The sequence below is a fragment of the Sinohyriopsis cumingii genome, chromosome 1, assembly GCF_028554795.1.
Source record: "Sinohyriopsis cumingii isolate HCF-2022 chromosome 1, ASM2855479v2, whole genome shotgun sequence".
Lineage (NCBI taxonomy): Eukaryota > Metazoa > Mollusca > Bivalvia > Unionida > Unionidae > Sinohyriopsis > Sinohyriopsis cumingii.
Window position 1 is genome coordinate 109,833,234 of NC_142961.1, and position 20,987 is coordinate 109,854,220.

The following is a 20,987-nucleotide window of genomic DNA, read 5'->3' on the forward strand; positions in this document are numbered from 1 at the left end:
ATTACTTTATTTAGAAGATTTTACTTTCTGCAATTTAATGCATAGGAATTACGAAAACACTTAAGTCTAAATTACATATCGCACAAAAGAGTCTTTAATATATATATATATATATATATATATATATATATATATATATATATATATATATATATATATATATATATATATATATATATATATATATATATATATACATATATACATATATATATACACGTATACATATATATACATATATATACATATATATACATATATATATACGTATACATATATATACATATATATATACGTATACATATATATACATATATATATATACGTATAAATATATATACATATATATACATATATATATATACGTATACATATATATACATATATATACATATATATACATATATATATACGTATACATATATATACATATATATATACGTATACATATATATACATATATATATATACGTATAAATATATATACATATATATACATATATATATATACGTATACATATATATATATATATATATATATATATATATATATATATATATATATATATATATATATATATATACATATATATATATATATATATATATATATATATATATATATATATATATATATATATATATATATATATATATATATATATATATATATACATATATATATATATATATACATATATATATATATATATACATATATATACATATACATATATATACATATATATATACGTATACATATATATACATATATATATACGTATACATATATATACATATATATACATATACATATATATATACGTATACATATATATATACATATACATACATATATATATATATATATATATATGAATGAACTGTGACAATATTTTAAATATTTCTTTTTTAAAAAATGTTAAAGCAAAATATTGCAATAATGTTGAATTATAATGTGTTTTAAAAGATGTATTACAGATGCTTAAGATTATAATTCCAGTTCGCTTTAAACGTTTCCATTTCGTAAAAGAACTCCCTGACGCCTTTTAATATAACCCCTTCATTAACGCGTTATAAAATGGCTGGCGGGGACAAGGCTGCAGTGGATAATAAACCAAAGGTATATCATTTACAAATCTGAATGGAACAAAGATAGAGATTCAGTGGTCTGCATAAGGCAAAAGGTTCTGTTTTTATTGAAATCTTCGTGATACATTAATTGGATAAATGTTTTGATCCTGTACGAGGCTTGTGATTGAGTATGTGACCTTGAGAAATTTCATTCACCGGTGTCACTGACATCGATATATCTATATATTTGTCCCCCCCCAAAAAAATAATAATAATTTAGTTAAAGACAGTATGTAGAGTCTGTGCAAAATATGTAAATCAAAATGGCCACGTTTATTTTGTGGGAACAAAGTGGCACTGTCCACTGTGCTGCAGTTCTGTCACCTAAATTCGTTGTTGTACAATGTAAGACTTCTAAGATGGTTATGATGGGTGTGTGTGTGTGTGAGGATGGATTAAGCAGATTTCTTACAGCCCTGCCATGCAGAGATCATGTGCTTAGCTAGAATGTGGTTGAAGATAAGATCTGATCCTGTAACATACAGTGGAGGAAATAAAACTCTTGCCAAAGACAAAAATATGATTTTAAGTTGTAACTTAAAATATACTACCTAAGAAGTGTCATGTTTTTCAGTAAGTTTGGCTAATGTTAATGTTATTAAACCTATATCAGGTAAATTATATTGGAATGTTTACGCTAACCATACCTTCTCCACCATGACAGATAATGCAAGGTAATTTGTTTTCAGAATAAGGCTTGCTATGCCATATTTGGATATTCCATGCTTACAGTATACAATGTATACTATATTACTACGATCTGTTTATGTTTCCAAAAAAGGCAACAATGTCCTTATATGGCACACAAAAAAATGAGGCTTAAAATGGAAATAGTTTTCAATTGAACTAATATGGCAGATGATTCAAAATAAAAAAAATCATGTAAAGAATGTAAACAATATTTTACACATATTTCTACCTTGATAAACTATTCTCTTATTAAATAAGAGGAATATTTAATTTCTTTTAATGTGTTTGGAACTTCATTATTTTTTTAAGTAGACTGAAAATGCAGCGAGTGTGAACCACATCCAGCTTCTGCTCCTTTGATTCTCATAGGCTTATGTTAGTACCCCATCCAAGAAGTAGAGGTACTAATATTAGATCTGTCCTGTGCTCAGCTCCACATGCTTCACCAGGGGAACAGTAAGACGTATTTTAAGAATATGTTGAGTTGATTGACAGTATATGTCAGAGTGGCCATTCTAGTTATTGCATAGAACCATTTACCTCAAGATTATTAGTCTTGTTTTTGTTCTGTGCAGAATTTTCAGTCATCTGCTAATATAAAATGTTCCTTATCTTTAGCGATTTGTTTTGTTCTTGTTATGTCGATATTGTAGTCCTACGATGTAAAAAGTGTACCCTTGATATTTTGTGTTGTCTGGGTCAAAATCTTCCTGCCTAAATAAACACTGTTAATCGGCAGGAATTATTAAGAACCTAAGACATTGACAATTCATTGTACAATATACTTGCTCACTCCTTCAACATTGGAGTCATGGCCACAGTTAACAGACAATTTGCAATAGGTTTTGGTTTATTTCATTGGTTTATATTTCTTAAACCACTTAACCATTTTCTTTATACTAGGAATGAATCATCAGGAAGCCTAGGCAATTCATTCCATGATATGCTTGCTTGCTTCTTTGACCTTGCAGTAAAGGTCACAGTAATAGAAAAATTGTTTGGGTTTTGATTGAAGTTTTTATGCCTTTGTTTATATTCCTAAATCTCTTGATCAGTTTTATTTATATATGGAATGAATCTTTATAAAGCTAATACGACCTTGGGGTCAAGGTTGCAGTGATAGAAAATATTTCTTTCACTTTTTATTAAGGTTTATCCATTGCTTTGTTGCCTTAACCCTTTGAATAACTTTCTACTTACTTGGGTTGAAAAAGTATGAACCTAATGCAATTCCTTCTGCAACATGCTTGATTTCCCTTTGACCTTGGGATTGGTCAGCATAACCATGTAGAAAATGTGTGCAAAGGTTTTATTAAGACTTTTTAATTTGCTAATATGTATTATCTTCCAGGCTGAGGCTCCTGCAGTGGAAGAGGAAGAATTACAGGTAAGACTAATATTGAAGCTGGAATAAACTGAAAAATTTCTTGACAGCAGGGTTCTTGTCTCATTTATTTGATAAGAATTGCCTGTTTATGTTCTTAAAGAATAGTGTAATTTCAAATAAAAGATATGACAAATGTCGAAGAGGATTTATAGATTATCAGTGTTCTACAGGGAAAAAAAATTTCAAACTGGCCCAGGATAAGTGGAGTTTTAAACAATCCAATGCCCAGACTCAAACTACACTTTCCTTAAAGAGACAAATTACACTGGTCAACAGTGAAATCATTACTGACTTGAAAAGGCCCTAATCTGTAGTATTTTGGTGTGCCGAACACGAATATAACCGTGAAAAATTTGTATTGGCTCTCGTTTTGAAGATATTCATATACCTCATTTTCTATGTTTCACTGTGTAAATTTCTCCAGTAGGACTGCAGCAACATCCGGAATAATGATGTAACATTGCATAATACCATCATGCTCACATCATCCACAGTTGATTGCATCATTTTCTGATGCAATGCAATACTAATGCCATGCGGCTGCTGAAGTAAGTTGACGTCAGCAGTGTACTATACATGTGTAGGCCTATTATACTAATGCCAGGCGGCTGCTGAAGCTGACGTAAGCAGTGTACTATATAAAGCCCAATCAGATAGGTTCAGCATTTAAAATATTTTAGACGTTGTGCGAGACAGTTCAAGCTACTGTTACATAAAACTTATTATTTTATCCATTTACGTACAATAAAGAACAGTAATGCCTCGAAAGTGTGTTAATACCGCGGACAATTTTTGCTATATTTGTGGGGAAGTGACATTTGCCAACCAGAAGAAAAGTATCAATTCTCAAGTGAAGAAGGCATATCATCTTTACTTCGGATGCAAGGTTGGTGACCAAGACAAGCCTTGGGCTCCGCATATATGCTGTGCTACATGTACAACACAGCTTTCACAGTGGTTGAATTGCAAAAGGTCATCAATGCCGTTTGCAGTCCCAATGGTGTGGAGAGAGCCAAGCAACCACCTAAATGACTGTTACTTCTGCTTGGTTCCTCCTCTTTCCGGCGGAATAACGAAGCGAAAGAAGTCGAGAATAGTCTACCCAAACATTCCGTCTGCATTGAGACCAGTTCCACATGGTGAGGGACTTCATATTCCAGAACCTCCAGCAGAATATTCTCTTGATTCATCTGACGAAGACAAAGGTGAGTCGACCTGTTCTTCTCCTGGTCCATCAGCATGCAGTGATCCAGATTTTCACTGTGGTGCATCATCAACCCCACACAGAATAACACAGGAAGAACTAAATGACCTGATTCGTGATTTGGACTTATCAAAGAACAAGGCAGAATTGCTAGGATCAAGACTCCAACAATGGAATCTTCTAGAAGAAGATGTCACAATTACTGCATATCGAAAGCGCCACCAGCAATTGGAGCCTTTCTTCAGAAAGGAAAGTAATCTAATATTCTGTTCCGATATTGAGGGCCTCATGAATGCTTTAAAAATCACCCATGACCCACAAGAATGGAGACTATTTGTGGACTCTTCGAAACTGAGTCTCAAGGCTGTGCTTTTGCACAATGGAAACATTCTTCCATCTATTCCAGTAGCGTATGCTGTCCACATGAAAGAGACATACGATAACTTAAGGCAGCTACTGAATTCCATTGAGTATAACAAGTACAGCTGGCACCTCTGTGGTGATTTGAAGGTAGTTGCCCTTTTAATGGGACTGCAGCAAGGACATACAAAATACATGTGTTTCTTATGCGAGTGGGATAGCCGAGCAAGGGAAATGCACTACATGAGGAAGGAATGGACTCACAGGCAGAATGTAGCCATTGGAGAGAAGAATATCCAACACCCAGCTCTGGTTGAGGCTCAGAAAATCTTGCTACCACCCCTTCACATCAAACTAGGTTTGATGAAGAACTTCGTGAAAGCCATTGACCGGACTTTGCCAGCATTCCGATACCTGCATGAAAAATTCCCTCGACTCAGCGAAGCAAAGATTAAAGAGGGGGTTTTTGTGGGTCCTCAGATTCGAGAGCTTTTCAAAGATGACCGGTTCAACAACTTGCTGGAAGGTGACGCGAAACAAGCATGGAATGCTTTTCGCCTAGTTTCTACAAACTTCCTCGGAAATGTTAGGGCAGAAAACTATAAGGAACTAGTAGAAGACATGTTGATGAAGTATAAGAAACTTGGCTGCAATATGTCTCTAAAGATTCACTTCCTTCATTCCCATTTGGATTTCTTTCCTAGCAACTGTGGTATTGTTAGTGATGAACACGGCGAACGTTTTCATCAAGATATCGCAACAATGGAACAAAGATACCAGGGAAAATGGTCCACTACAATGCTGGCTGACTACTGCTGGACACTCCTGAGAGATGCTCCCGAACAGCTGTACAAGAGACAGGCGAAGAAATCTAAGATGTAGTCAATGACTTGATTTTTTATAGGTAGGCTATTACAGTTGACCTTTTACTATTGGAATGCATTTCGTTATGTAAACATTAATTTCTTGCAGATTACAAAAAAACTAGAGCCAATTTTGCAATTTGACTGTCATATTCGTGTTCAGCACATAAAAATTGATAAGAATTGACTAATTTTATTTCAGTAACATGACTTTTGTAAAAATTTGTTGTCCAGTGTTATTTGGACATGATGAAGAAATAATGTTTATTGTTATTGACAACTTCATACTCTTTTCATGAAGGGAAAAAATATTATTTTTTTTCAATTAGGATCCTATGATTGCTGTCAGAGAAAACTGCCAGCAGAAGTCTGAATGTAAGCCATACAGGGACAGGTTAGATGAGTGCACTGAAAGAGTCAATAACACCCCAGGGACATCAGAAACTTGCACAGAGGAGTTGTTTGATTTTCTTCATTGTGTAGACCATTGTGTAAGTCAAATTTTCGTATCAGAAAATGTTAACAGCGTTGAAACTATATTGTTTCTGCTAATTGTACAACAGTTTCTAGTGACACGTATTACAGTTACATTTAGCAGATTTGTGCTTCCTGGAAACACACATTTTGACCAAATAAATCATTTTCCACAAAATACATTATAAAGAAAAAATGAATGGGCTAGGGACGTTGTACAGGTTGTATTTTAGGATGCATCATTGCAGGATTCACACAGCATTGAAGAGCATCACATCAGAAATTCAAAACATTACATGTAAAATCGCACTTATGATTTGCAAACCCAATCTTTTATTGCCTTGCTGCCCGCCCCTACCCAAAGTAGAGAAATGAAACCTTTTTCAACAATGGGGAATTGCCCCACCTTCACTCTCATCTAGAACAGTTCTGGAGTAGACCTGAATACATCGATACATGTGAGCAAAATGTTTAGAATTATTGATGCCTGGATAATGTACCTTTTTTTGCTGTAGTTGTGACAACTTATTTGTTGGCATCACTTGTATTCAGGGGGAAAAGAAAACAAAAATTGGAGAAAAAAAATTGACTGTTGATTGCTAACCACAGATCTTTATACATGATGATATCAGGGCCATGGTACATAGATAATAAACTTTATGAAGAACGATGTCTTATGGTTAGATGAAGCTTACTACCATTTAAATGTGAAATTTTATTGTAGAAGTATTGGGATGTGCTTATTAATGTTCAAAGGCTTTGAATAGCCAGTTTGCAGTATTTATACTTACAGCAAATCCTTAACAGATGCTCATCAAGTTTAGCATGGTTACTTTTGACTCGACATCTCATTTTGACTCCATTTGACTTGAGGGAAATGAATAGAATGAGTGAAGTTTTAGCTGAATTACTGAATAATAGTAACTTGGGAGAGTTCATGCTGTCACTCTGGTTGTTTCAGCATCATAAATGAAAGCTAGCCAGGGTTCCAGTCTGTTGAGATAATTAACAGGACAGAACTTTGGCCACGAAAGGTGGGTCAGTATGGTCATTGGTCATTGATGCCCTTCTTGTTGATAGTTTTAGAGCATTGGTTGTAATTGCCGTGGTACTGCCAGTAATCAGAGTTATCAGAACATCACACTTTCTCCCTCTTACAGTATTTAAAATATTATAGATGATAGATTAGGATCCTATAAATATGATTGACTGGTGTGAATGAAGTCTTTGTTGTTTTCTCCTGTATTTTTTTAGTAATCTGTTTGCCCATTCATCTTTTTTTTTATTTCTGCACAACCAATTTTCCTTGTGAATGTAAACTTGCATTGAATTTTTTCAAGTAGCCTTGGTGGTTTTCTAAAGCAAGATTTGTACTTCTTGATTATGATTGATGGTGATATTTAAAAATGTGTCGGGCATTGTTTTGTGGGAAGGACTAGTGAAGATTCAGTAGGACTAATAAATTTATCAATATACTGGTCTTCTGGCTACATAAAAATTTATGAAATAATTCTAGACCTGTTTCTTGTTCATAGCATTTGCTTTGAAAGCCTTTGTTAATAATGATTGTTTTTCTTCTTTATTTTGCAGATAGCACATTCTCTGTTTAGCAAGCTGAAATAAAGTCAAAATGAGCACAGAATTAGGATATTTCTATCAGTTTAGCAGTGTTTGTATGTGGACATATGTTGGGAGTCAACATAGATGAAGATTTTCTGTCTTTAAAATGTACTGAAACTGAAGACAAGCCCAAGATTATAGAATATTACCTCTATGGCAGACATTAAGGATGGCACTCATAATGTCAGTAATATTGACTAAGATTGTTTTACAGATTTGTAATGCTTGAAAGTTTGTGATTTGGAAAATTTCAGTAAAATTAAGTTTTAAGTATTAAAGAAGAGTAATTAAGCAGTTATTCTCTTTTCTGTTCTGAAAATGATTAGTCAGCCCTGCCTTAACAGTCATCTATCTCTGTTAAGCAATTGTCTCTCTTAAACAGTGATTTTTTCAACATTCATGAAACTAAATTTCAAAAAAAATCAACCTGTATTAAGTAAACCATCATGCCTGGTTTCTCACTTTCCCAAAGGCAAACTATGTGTGCTAGAAGGCTTGTTTTCTTCCTTCCCAAAGATGGCTGCTTGAGGTGGATTTGATCATAATTTTATACGCAACAACATTTTCTTGTCTAATACGTGCATGGTAATGCCCCACCACACAACTGTTGGGCATATAGTGTTCCTCTCTTGTATGACTGTCTGTCTCATGCTTTGGTTGAGTTTTGTGCCGAGGTCAGTTTTTGGGCACAGTGGTGGGCATGTGTGTTCCAAGAAGATGTTTCTAGCTTATCTTGCTTTAATGGTTTATCAGCTTGGTTGTGGTGTTTAAGTTGAAAAACAGAATGGAAGATAATTTTGTATTGATGGACTACATTACTCAGGTGTATGCTACAGATCTGAGAATTCAACTTCAGATGCACAATCCCTGACTTATAAGGAAAAGTCTGCAGGTCTGATCATTTCCTTTTTTTTCCACCCACTTGTTCAAGACAGGTGGTTTCAGTAAATTAATTTGTACCACCTACATTTTCACTTGTCCCAAAATTTCACTTTCTTGCCTAGATTTGATGCTATGTACACATTTTAATCCATAGAAAACACTAAAAAAATAATGATCAAGAGATTTCTTTCTTCCAAGGACTTAATTGTTTTCATCATGGCATCTTGTATACACTGCTTTTTTGCTCAGATACTTCATCATCCATACTTCCATCAGCAAGAATGAAAATGGATTTAATGGAATTCAAACGTTTCCTAGCTTCTTCTCTCAAGACTTTATCAATTGACAGAACAAAGTCTCTTGCTTGAGTCATTTTTATAATTAACACCAGTTTTAACACTGTTATTCTCCTGGAGCGCACACAGCATTTCCATATCAGAAAATGGTTTTCCTTATTGGGCTAGGTTGTAGGCTGTGTTAAAGAGAGCTCTCATTTTATTTTACTTTTGATTTCATTCTATGTAATTTTAATATGGCCTTTCCTAGTGGAGTGTTAGCAGGGGATTTTCAGCACATGCAGGCTAGTGTCATGCATATAATGTGTTGCACAGGCTTTATGAGGTCCAGAATTATCCCAAGATGTGATTGATTAAATTTTTAACTTGTCAGCGCCACTGTCAAATACACTGGCTGAATATCCAACCCATTCCAGTTTGGGATATTGTTTGCAGTAGCTGCAAAACATCAGTGAATTCAAGCCATTGATAATTATGAACCCAAGGTGGCTGAAATTTCTTTGTCTCTTAGTTTTGTCATATTTTACATTTTTTGCTGCCACAGAATCGGTTTCAAGTCTCTTTTGATAAACAGTTACCTCAGACTGAGTGGCAGCCGTACATTTTATCCCTCTACTTCTGCATGTATTTTCCTTCTCTGAATCTTCCTTCTAATCAGCATTGCAAAAATAATGTAGTACATGTACACAACTTTTACTCAAAATCACCTTCTATTAAGTGATCATAATATACATTATGTTGTTCAAGCACTGACCATTTCCTAATTAATGCAATCAGTTCACTTCAAACACAATATCGTGCATTGAAATTGATCTTCAGTATAATCAGTTACAAGAATTAAAGACTCGTTACTGTCATTTAAACCGCTTCTGTGACGTAAGTGGGTAGAGCATGCATCCTGGATGTGGGAGGTTGTGGGTTTGAACCCCAGCCAGGCCATAACAAAGACTTACAAAAATAGTACTAGCACATGCCTGACTTGGTGCTCAGCATTAAGAGGTAGTGTTAGGACTGGCCGGCCTGGTGTCAGGATAATGTGAATGGGTGGGACAATGCTACATGTCTGGGGCATGATGCCCCATTGTTAGACATCGGTAGAAACTGCCACACTGCAGACATCATAGCAGTATGACTGAAAAATTGTTAAAGCTGCGTTAAAAATCCAACACACACACACAATTTAATTTGTTCATAATAGAAATGGACATATGTCGGTAAAGTGCCATTAAACAATTTCACTGCATTGCCTTGATAGATTTAAATGAAAAGGTGATCCACTTGTGAATATTTGGATTACATAAATGTGTGGTCGTTTCAGACACTCCTGATCAGTCATACCAGATTTGTTTTCTTTTGAGTGTTTTGGTTGGCTGATAATTAGCCCAGTATTCAGTCAAGCAGTACTTGAACCTACAAACATGCAAAGCTGTCAATGACCACTTACTGTAGTACCACAGGATGTGAATGAATAAATGAAGAAAGGTTGGATTTAAGCATTCAGAATGCCTGGAAAGCATGAATGGCCAAATAAAAGTAGATAAAATGATTAAAGTATGACCTGCAGAAATGATGTCATTATCATGGTTAGGAGTCCTTGTCTTTATGTAGTGTATTCATCCATAGTACTTACCTTCTAAGCGCAATATCTCAAAAGCTTTTGAGCCAATCCAGAGCAAATAGATATTTCGATACTAGTGCTCTGAGTACATTCCATGACCCAATAAGCTTCTTTTAACTGGGACTTATCGGATGGCCTGTTGTTCGTCATCCACTTATCCGTTTGCACAACGATTGTTATCACAACTCCTAAACTACTTAGAGGATTGCCTTGAAATTGTACCGACATACAGTCATCGTTTGGTATAATACTAAATGAAATGAGTTCTGCTCAGATATCCATTATGGCCACCACATATCAACCATCTTGAAAATCTTGTTATTGCTATTCCTCATGCTGTGTGATTGATCCCAGTTAAAATCAGTACTGGCCAGAAATCCAATATGGCCACCACAGAAGCCATCTTAAAAATCTTGTCACAACTTGAAGTGTCATATTAGCATGCTATTCTCACTAAATGACTTGTGATGTCAAGTTGGTCATTAGTGAACAGAAAGCTATAAACATGGGTTTTTATCAGAAGACTACCAACGATGTCTCAATCTTGTATGAAAATTGTGCTGATCTGATTTTAAGTGTGACTGCTACAGTGGACATCTTCAATATCTTATAATTAAACCGTATTGATGGAAAGTTATATTGGCATTGGGTTTTCACCAGGATATTTCTTGTAATGTCTAGTTGGTCCTAAATGAAAATTGTGCTGATATTACATCCAATATGGCTACCATGGTAGCCATCTTGAAAATGTTATTGCTACCCCTGAGGATTATTGATGGCATATAGCTGGGCCTGAATGAAAATGGTGCCAGTCTGACTTGAGATATGGCCATCATGGCAGTCATCTTGAAAATCTTGTTATCAATACTCATCCTAAATGGAAGGTCATATTGACATCTGAGTTTTCACCAGAAGACATTTTAGGGTATCAAGTTGGTCCTGAATGAAAATGATACTGATTGTGAACCAATATAGCTGCCATGGTGGCCATCTGGAAATAATTGTTACTGCTACTCCTTCATAAGCTATGGCCATATCAACATGGGGCTTTCACTGAAAGACTGCCATGATAGCCATCTTAAAAATCTTGGTAGTGCTACTCTTTCTGAATGGATGGTCATAGTTTATCTTTAAAATGGTGCTGGCTGTTAAATCCAATGTGCCTACAGCTGTAACTTTGCTGAAAATCTTGTCATTCAAGAATATTACATTTTCAACACTCAACAGTTAAAAAGGTGGCATGCTGCAGTTTCATATTTTGCATAGGGTTAGATTTTTAAAGAAAAACAATTTCCCAGGTTTTTTCTGGTTATCCTTGCTATTTAAAAACAAGACATTGTATATCTTGGGTATTGTCAAAAGAACTATTAATTCGATTTATTTTTGTGTATAATTGATACTTGTAAATGTGGTTAAAGAGTACACAATTTGGCCATACTTAAGATGTACAACAATCAAACAATTGCTCCACTTAGTTTCACTTCCTGGACTTCAAAAGGTAAATTTAACAAAACAAAATGACCCCAAACAAATTGAGCCAGTAATTTTTAATTTAATAAATTTTATCCCTTGCACTTTTAGATGTTGGTATTGCTATGTCAAAATTTGCTTTCTTTATTTTAATAACTGCTAATGTTTGTGTACTTTGGACTAATTCAGGCTAATTTTTCGAGCACATGGGAACAGACAGTTTGGTCAGCTATTTGCTTAGATCATCCAAATATTATCACAAATACAATATGTAAAGACATTTCAGCTGCAGTACATGAAAATAGCATAGATGTATGCCAACATTCTCTTCATTGTGCATGTTTGCAAATGCAAATAGCTTCACCTTATACTTGTCACTAAGAAGTATGTAATATCTGTGGAGCACCACTGAAGAAGAAATGGTCATATCTTGAATTCCAGGAATATCTTTTTCAAACAATGAAGCATCAGTCCGTTCGAGGGACTCGTCAATTTATTTTTGTTTTGTGCACCTTTTGGAAGAAGAGCCTATTTGACATAAACGTTTTGGACAAAAGAACTGTTAGTACAACTTAGCAAACCCCATATGAAGTACACATAATTAAATTTAGTATGACATATTTTCATGCTCTTGTATGAGTTTTCAGATGTTCAACATTTTATCATTTTTATGACTTAATTTCATGGTCTACAGTACAAAGGCAAAGTAAGGTTTTTAGCTCACCTAGCTGTAAGGCCAAATGAGATTATGATACAGTCCTGCATCCATTATCAAATATGGCCATCATTAATGAAAGTAGAAAAACTTTTAATGCGACTTCATAATATATCCATAGAAAAGAATTTGACAGAAAGCACTGTCATAAAGGCCCCAATGCTTTGTACAAATGATGCCAATCCACAATCAAATATGGCAACTGTTGGTTAAAATAGATGAACCTTACAATTACTTGTTAATAGAAGAACTCTAAATGTTGGAACGCTTCATTCTAACCCATACTTTTAGGCCAACTGCCCTGATATTAGGGTTTAAGATAGACGTCAGCCAAGTGAGCGATCTTTGGCCTACTTTTGATCTCTTTTTGGTTTGGGTGGGGGTCGAACATCTGTATGCAATGGATGTTGATGTAGTGTTGGTGGATGAGGGAGGTCTTCTTAGGATATAGGCAAGATTTCCACCAAACAAGTTTGAAAGCTGCCAAAGCAGATACCTCCATACAGAGGACAATGGCTCCTGCATTACTTTTTTGGGTCCTGTTTCGTGATAATGATCTATTAAAATCTATATAAAATGGACATGTCACAAATTTTGTTGTCCCTTGTGTCCTGTGTAGATATGTTTTACAGTAACGAGTATTATATTCTTTGAGAACTGACGGCTTTAAAAGATGACATCATTGGTCATCATAAATAATTTCTAATATATCTGATGCACATGAAATGTCAGTTCTATGTACAAATGGTTGATTTGGTTTTGTCGGCATATGCTAGGCTATAAATGGTGGACAGTATACATGGTGGAGAAAGAACCACTGACCCATATGAAGCTACTGACGAGCCTTCTCACATACCCATATTGGTCAAGCCGAGACACACGCGGAGTGAAATGAGATTGCATAATCATCTGCAAGGGCAAGCACCCTGAGCCACGTGGCCCCCTCTTTGCACAAAATATAATACTAATCGTACTAATATCTTCATGGTCACAATTTAATTTAATTCATTTTGCTATATTGTTCCTTTCTCTTTGTAAAGTACAAGTATTGCAGAATGACTTTAATTGTCATGGTGGGCCAGGGGAAAACATGTTTCTGTTTAAAAAAAAAAAAAAAGAAATTGCTTGTTGGTATACAGCTATACATTTATAACACCTTGAACAAGTTCGATTTCTTAGCATTTATTGTTATTTTGTAGAGAAGTTACGGCCCCTATTTCGTTGCTTGTCCTCTTAACAGTGGTTCTGGCAACATGACTTCTAAAGAACTTGAATTTTAACTAAATTCTGCATACAACTTTATAGTGACAAGACAGTAAATGTCTTAAATTTCCAGCATTCCATATTTCCTATTACAGGAGCTGTTGTTTCAGGATTCCCATTCTCACAGCTTCTTTTCAGCAACATAACGTGACCAAAAATCGTACTCAATCGAATTCAGCATGCATCATAGTATTGTCGAGACCTTGAATCAATTTAATATCCAGTGTTACATGTCATAATTTATGGAATTTTATTGCGCCTAATTTTGCCAGTTGCCCTGACGTTGTTTTCCTGAACATAAACAAGGATTGTTAATTTCGACAAATTTTGCAGGCATCTCCGTTTTGATGAAGCCTTGATTGCGTATGTTTTCGTTGTTCCACAACGTATTTACAGGAATAATGGATCCTGGTCTCCATTCCTCGTAACTCTGGTTTTGGCAGCATATATTTATGGGACATGGTTGTATTTGGTGGTGTAAAGTGATAACATTTCATGATCTTCAGTTTCGAATTTCCACTTGATATACTGCCTAAACATAGACTATTTTACGAATTAGTAAAGTTTTAAAAAAAAACTGGATTGATACAGAACCGAATTTGACCGTAATTGATCATAGAGATCGTATTTGTTTAACCTGTCCTTATATTGAAAGTGGCTGATATTTGACTACCATGTAATTGGAATAGTACTTGTATTATCCTAAAGAAAATTTGGCATGCATCTGTATAGTAATGAGACTTGTAATAAGTTTGATTTATGCCATTCCACGTCAAATTCAGAAGATCCGTGCTCACTTAATGCATGTTCTAATCCTGATTTCGGCAACAGAAGTCTTTTAGGTGCTGTTTGAGTTGAACAAAAGTTAACATGCATGTTATTGATGTGACCTGAATGAGTTTGATTGCCAGCATTAACCAGTGTGATATAGAAGTGTTACGGACCCCTATTTGCCAATTCCCCTTAACTTTTTGGATTTGAACTAAATGAAGTGCATTTTTTACCATTACTTGTCTAGTTCGTCCATTAGCACAAGATTGTTACTGCCATTCCTTCTACACTACTTACAGGATTGCCATGAAAATATACATGCACATTCATCCTAAGGTCTTGTTGGACCTAAATGCAACTGGTGCCGATCAAACGTCCAACATGACCGCAACTGCAGTCATTTTGAAAATCGTGTCATCACTACTCTTCCTAAACGGAAAACCGTATTAACATGGAGTTCTCATAAGACGACTTATAAACAGCTGGTTCTAAATGGAAATGGTTCCACTCAGATGTCCAATATGACCGCCACAGTGGCCGGCTAGAAAATCTTGTTATTGCTACCTCTCCTGAATGGATGGTCATGGGGTTTTTCACAAAACAAAAAATTTAGGTTGTCTAGTTGGTCTCAGATGAAAATAGTGCTGTCTCACGTCCAATATGGCAGGCAAGGCAGCCATTTCAGAACTTGCTGTCTCTACTCCTCCTGAATGGAAAGTCATCGAGATGGGGTTTTCACCTGAAGACTTCATACGATGTCTGCTTGGTCCTGAATTAAAATGGCGCCACACAGACATCAATTACTGCCACCACAGCAACCATTTTGAAAATATTGTTTTGGCTACTTCTGAAGGGAAAGTCATATCAACGTGGGGTTTCACCAGAAGAATTCTTATGGTTCTGGTTGACCTTAAATAAGTTCTCTGCCAATCTGATTTCCAAACTTGGCCACCACTGGGGCCATTTTGGAATTTTGTTGCAACTAGTCCTTGATGGAAAGTCGTATCGACGTTGGATTTTTACTAGACGTCTTCTTGTGATGTTTAGTTAGGCCTAATTGAAAATTGTGCCGGTCTGACATACAGTATTACAGCCTTGTCAGAGTTACGGTAATGGAAAACTTATATTAAGGACATGATTTAAGTGCTTTTCGTTTGCTGAGTGCTGAACATTTTATTAAATATTCACGCAGAAGCAAGAATCTCAAAATTTCAGAACCGATTACTTCCATTTTGATATAATGGGATTTCTGATTACATATTGGAATTAATTACCTTTAAAATTGAAGATCTTGACAACACCTCCAAAACTGAAGAGTTTTAAAACGGAAGTGCTTAATGAGCATGAAAATTTTATGTTTTGAAAACATGAACATTTTTTTACGAAGGATTTTACTTGGTTCATGTTATTGTCAAGACAAATATTAGATTGACGTTAGTAAGTCATCACAATAAGCAAATTAAGAGGTCAGATCAAGTTTGCAAACATGAAACGAGAAAAGAAAACATGCAAGTGTGAAATTAGAATTTCGCGATGTATTAAGTGAATATAAGAAAATTGTCTGTAGTGTTTGTGAATCTTGCAGTTCACAGTTCACGGTGACTGTTTTCTTTAGGTCATTGGAAATAGGGGAAAACAGTGGACTGTACCTATTATTATTATTATTATTATTATTATCTGTTGTTGTCTGATGACAATTGTTTAGATATATATAACTTTCTGATTTAATTGAATTTTATCAATGTATATGTTATATCGGTAGATTTTATTCCACTTTATTATACAAAATATAGTATGTATATGCGCATATATCTAGACCATAACACTTTCAGTTCTCCGCTGCATTCGTTTAGCGGTAGATGTACCTAACTGTTTAATCTTTAGCAGTTTGTGTTGTTTGATTTTTACAAATAATCTGTGATACCACGGTGCCTTACATCCTTATTGTCAAACGAATACAATTGTAAAATTAACCTCAACGGATAATTTACTTTCGAAAACGCTTACAAACACGTGATACTAGAAATAGCATTTAGAGAAAATTTGATGGGAATTCAGTTTGATTTCATGTCGTGAATTTTCGTGAAACTTAAGAGAGTGATGACATTTATCTGGCGCCCGCGGGTGAAGTGTAACTTCATCGCTCTGACATGGATGTATGAGATCTCGCAAGAAAAGTTTCGTTAAAAAGTTCATCGTAGGTAATTCTTGCGAAGCTCATTTTATCGTATTCTTTGTTTGAGTAATCAAAATATGGTTTACATTAGCCACATACAGATTTTTAAGTTTAGATCAGTTTGACATACGGCCTTTATCAAAACTTGTATAATCGTAGCTTTTACGTATCAAGCTCATCGATAAAGAAGGAGCGTTGTCTTCATCATTGCAGTCACGTTGCCCCAGTGAAATTCGTGAGGTGTTCTTAGCAAAACAACGGAATAGGCGATAATGACAGGAAATAGGGTGATCATAACTCCACTAATAATGCCACCCTACATGGTAAATTAGGGTACGAGCGACTCTGTTAACTCTGGCTTTATACGATTTTCTTTGTTTACGATCGAGGGCAGATGAATGTGAATGTATATGTGCTGTATTAGAATAATTAAAGAAATTAAGGTGTCAAAACAGTCTTGCGCTTTCAGACCGCAAGAAAACAAGTTTTAATTCATACCCATGTTTGACAACATATTTGTGAAATTAAATATTTCAGATTTCTGATGATCAAGGACAAGAAACAAATATATATGTTGTATTACGTAGTTGAGTTAGACTTCGCAGTCTCTCACTTCTACAATTAGATTGGGTAAAAAAAATCTTCTTATAACATCGAACCTAACACATTTTAACTGGCGGCGCCTCGCGTGATTTGCAGGTGTCGTATATCAATAATGTAACAGAATACCTTGCATTATGTACCTTTATCGGTAATAGGCAGACTGTAGGTCACGCGATATGGGTATATTAGCAGTAGAATAAGGCCTACATACCTGATAAATCTATGTTCTATAACGATAGATTTGCGTTGTTCATCATAAGGAGCCGGCAGATCACCGTCTACATAAGTAACGAACAGCGTAGACATTGGGCTGCATGTATTCATTGCTAACACAGTTAACGCACATTTTCAACTAGCACGGCATCGATGTTCATAACCTGGTGCGCTAAACTCATAGCTTGTTGTTCTAATTAGCTAATTATTAAATGTCCAATGGTTATAAAAGCCACATTTTAAATTACTTCATGTTCTTTATCCGGACTCTATAAGTTTTCCGTGTCGTGAATCTTTTGTTTTTCAGAAGAAAGTGTGTGTGTATGTGTGTGTGGGTTTTGAATTTTTAACGTAGCTTTAAACAATTTTCAGTCATATCGTTACGATGTCTGTAGTGGGGCAGTTTATAGTGATGTCTAGCACTGGGCCATCATGCCCCAGACATGTAGCATGAAGTCCCACCCAGTCACATTATCCTGACACCAGTCCGACCAGTCCTAATTCTAACCTCTTAATGCTGAGCGATCTCAAAGAAAGAAAGCTTATTTTGAACATGCTAAAAGCTTGGTATGGATACGATTTTCTTTCACTTTCCATATCGACAAGAGTTGTTTTACTTATAAGAACTTACTTATTGTGCATTTTACTTAAAACCAGAGGGGAGAGAGTAAAAATATATCAGTATCGTTTGGTTTATTGACAGGATTTGCTAATGTATAACATACTATTTGTTCGTCCACTCCGACCAAATTTTATCATCGGGTCATTATGCCATGACGCTGATCATCGTTAACACCTTGCTTACTTCGCGTACATTAATTATGATTATAATTATGAAGCATCTACTTTAATAATAATAACATGGAACGATAGTTGCCAAAGTTTAGATGCGGTGCATAACATGGGAAAATTAATATAAATGGGTCAAGGTAGATAACAAGAAGGCTGCAGTTTGTATGTCTGACCCACAATCAAAGTATTGCTGCTAAAAATTTGTCCTTGACCCAAAGCCTAAAGATTGAGCGAGCATGTTGCAGAATGAAATATATTAGCTTTACAGTGATTCTTGCAATATATAAAGAAAATCAATCATGGGGTTTAGGAAATATAAGCAAATGAAAACGAACAAAAAAATTCAAGCAAAACTTAGCAAAAAGTGTATATGACTGTGACCTTGACCTCAAAAGCAAATGGACCGAACGATGATTCTCCCCAAGTGTTAAGCAAAATCTATCAGGGGTTAGCAAATATTAGCAATACTTTTGTTTTGAATTTTATATTATTTGACCTTAAAAAAAATGGGCGAGCGAGCGTGCTATAACGATTTGTTTTAGTGTTATAACGATTCATTCATAACATGAAGAAATTCCATAAAAGCGTTTAGAAAATAAAAATAAATGGCAGAACTTTAAGCAAGACGTTAAGGAAACTGTTGTGTGATTGTGACATTGACTTAAAGCGATTAAACAATGGATTTGTACGGGAACCACGAAACCGTGATCGATAAGGGGCATGCAGTGAGGTAGCCAGTTCAATATGTAAAATAATTTACACACACACACACACACACACACCTTACAAAACTGACCGCTCCTTTTAGCAAGATAGATATTATCCTCATAGTTTACACAGTTTTCATATTTTACAATACTTATAAAGAACAGTAAGTATTCACAAAAAATTGTTAGGTTACACTTAAATTATATTTTCAGTAGTGACCGCTCCGGCGGCTTAGTGGTTAGAGCGTCCGTCTCGGCCAAGTCACACCAGAGACTAGCAGCGGCCTCGTTTGGCGCCTAATATTAAGTGATTAGTGTTCGGTCTGGTGTCAGGATAATATGGCTGGGTGGGACATGATGCTACATGTCTGCGGCATGATACCCCCGTGCTAGACATCACAGTAAACTGCCACAGTCCAGACATCGTAGCGATGTGACTGGAAAATTGTTAAAGCTACGTAAAAAATATAAATCACACACACACACACACGCCGTCTTCGCTAGCCAGTGTTCATATATGTTAACCTACCTACCTAATGTGTGCGTGCGTGTGTGTGTGTGTGTGTGTGTGTGTGTGTGTGTGTGTGCATAATCAAATAGATTAAACTAAGTTGGCAAGTTAAATGAACGGATAAACTCTAATAAGAAAATGTAAATTTTGCTTTTGTCAATGGCGATTCAAAAACGGATGATCACCAATCTTTACTTAGTAAAAGAAACAGAAGGCCATACGAACAGTAAAATGCGAATGACACTATATATTTGATCTCGCATTTTACTTAGTTCGCGAATTGCAAATTAGAATAACCTCTTGGGTGATTGAAAGGAGTTATTCACCATAGCTCACCGTTACCCCTGTTATTAATCAGTGTTCTGTCCGACTATGCGCGTGCAACTTGCTGTCTCTATGCATGGCCATTAAAACCACACAGTTTGGATGGAATACGCTGCTTATAAATGTGCTGAATGCAGGTGATATGATTATGTTCGTTTACAAATATGTCTGCTTCAAAGGGAAGGACAAATAGATGTTACAAATTCTAGAAATTGGACTATCCGCCACTGACGTAGACTTTTAAATTTTAGTTGTGACCTTTAGTGAAAGAAACACATCATAGAATAATGTACTAGACGTAACTAAGTCCCTTTCGCCAAGTCGCGAACATCTTCGCTAGCCAATGTTCCGATGTGATAAACCTATCTACACCTTGGCGTATTAAGCAGATATTTCTGTGCTTCTGGTCTGTGAATTTCATTAGATGCGGCGGCAAGCCACCTCATTCAATCAAAATTAAGTTGTTCAAATTTGAACGCTGTTCCTACATAATCGAGACAAGGGGAACACACAGCTTGAATGGACTGATAAATAACCGGTTTTCCCTTGCCGGTCCGTGTTTGTAGAAATACATTTCACTCAAATACACCTGTAATGGCTTCCTACTTGTACGTAGTCATACTTTCGATGTTAAACTTACAAAGGGTCCTTTTTTAGGTCAATTGCCACCACCATTTTCGGCCGAGGCACAATACACCACTGAACGCGTTATTGGTTAGTTACCATTACTTACTAAGGGAGTCAACTCGTGACATCAAATAGATGTTGCAAGGACAAATCACTAAAATACATGTTCGATCCGCCAAGGTTATCATATCGGAATCTTGTCAAGCAGAGATGAGTCGCGAATAGTTTTAAGTTAGACTTCGAAAGCTTACGTGCAGAATAGGAAGAGCAGATTATGTTGGTAGTTA

At 35.4% G+C, this 20,987-nt stretch overlaps 1 protein-coding gene across 1 annotated transcript; it reads left to right on the top strand.

The window, feature by feature from the left end:
* The first annotated feature begins 1,041 nt into the window (after positions 1 to 1,041).
* Positions 1,042 to 8,023, top strand: LOC149807585 (cytochrome b-c1 complex subunit 6, mitochondrial-like). The gene is made up of 4 exons (XM_089968438.1): positions 1,042 to 1,123; positions 3,176 to 3,211; positions 5,968 to 6,129; positions 7,703 to 8,023. The coding sequence occupies exons 1-4, from the start codon at positions 1,082 to 1,084 to the stop codon at positions 7,733 to 7,735; spliced, it is 273 nt and encodes a 90-aa protein (XP_089824564.1). The 5' UTR covers positions 1,042 to 1,081; the 3' UTR covers positions 7,736 to 8,023.
* Positions 8,024 to 20,987: the final 12,964 nt, after the last annotated feature.

Coding starts and splice junctions, on each gene's coding strand:
- LOC149807585 (XM_089968438.1), top strand. CDS start 1,082: ATGGCTGGCGGGGACAAGGCTGCAGTGGATAATAAACCAAAG. Junction 1,124..3,175: donor CAGTGGATAATAAACCAAAG/GTATATCATTTA, acceptor ATTATCTTCCAG/GCTGAGGCTCCTGCAGTGGA. Junction 3,212..5,967: donor TGGAAGAGGAAGAATTACAG/GTAAGACTAATA, acceptor TTTTTCAATTAG/GATCCTATGATTGCTGTCAG.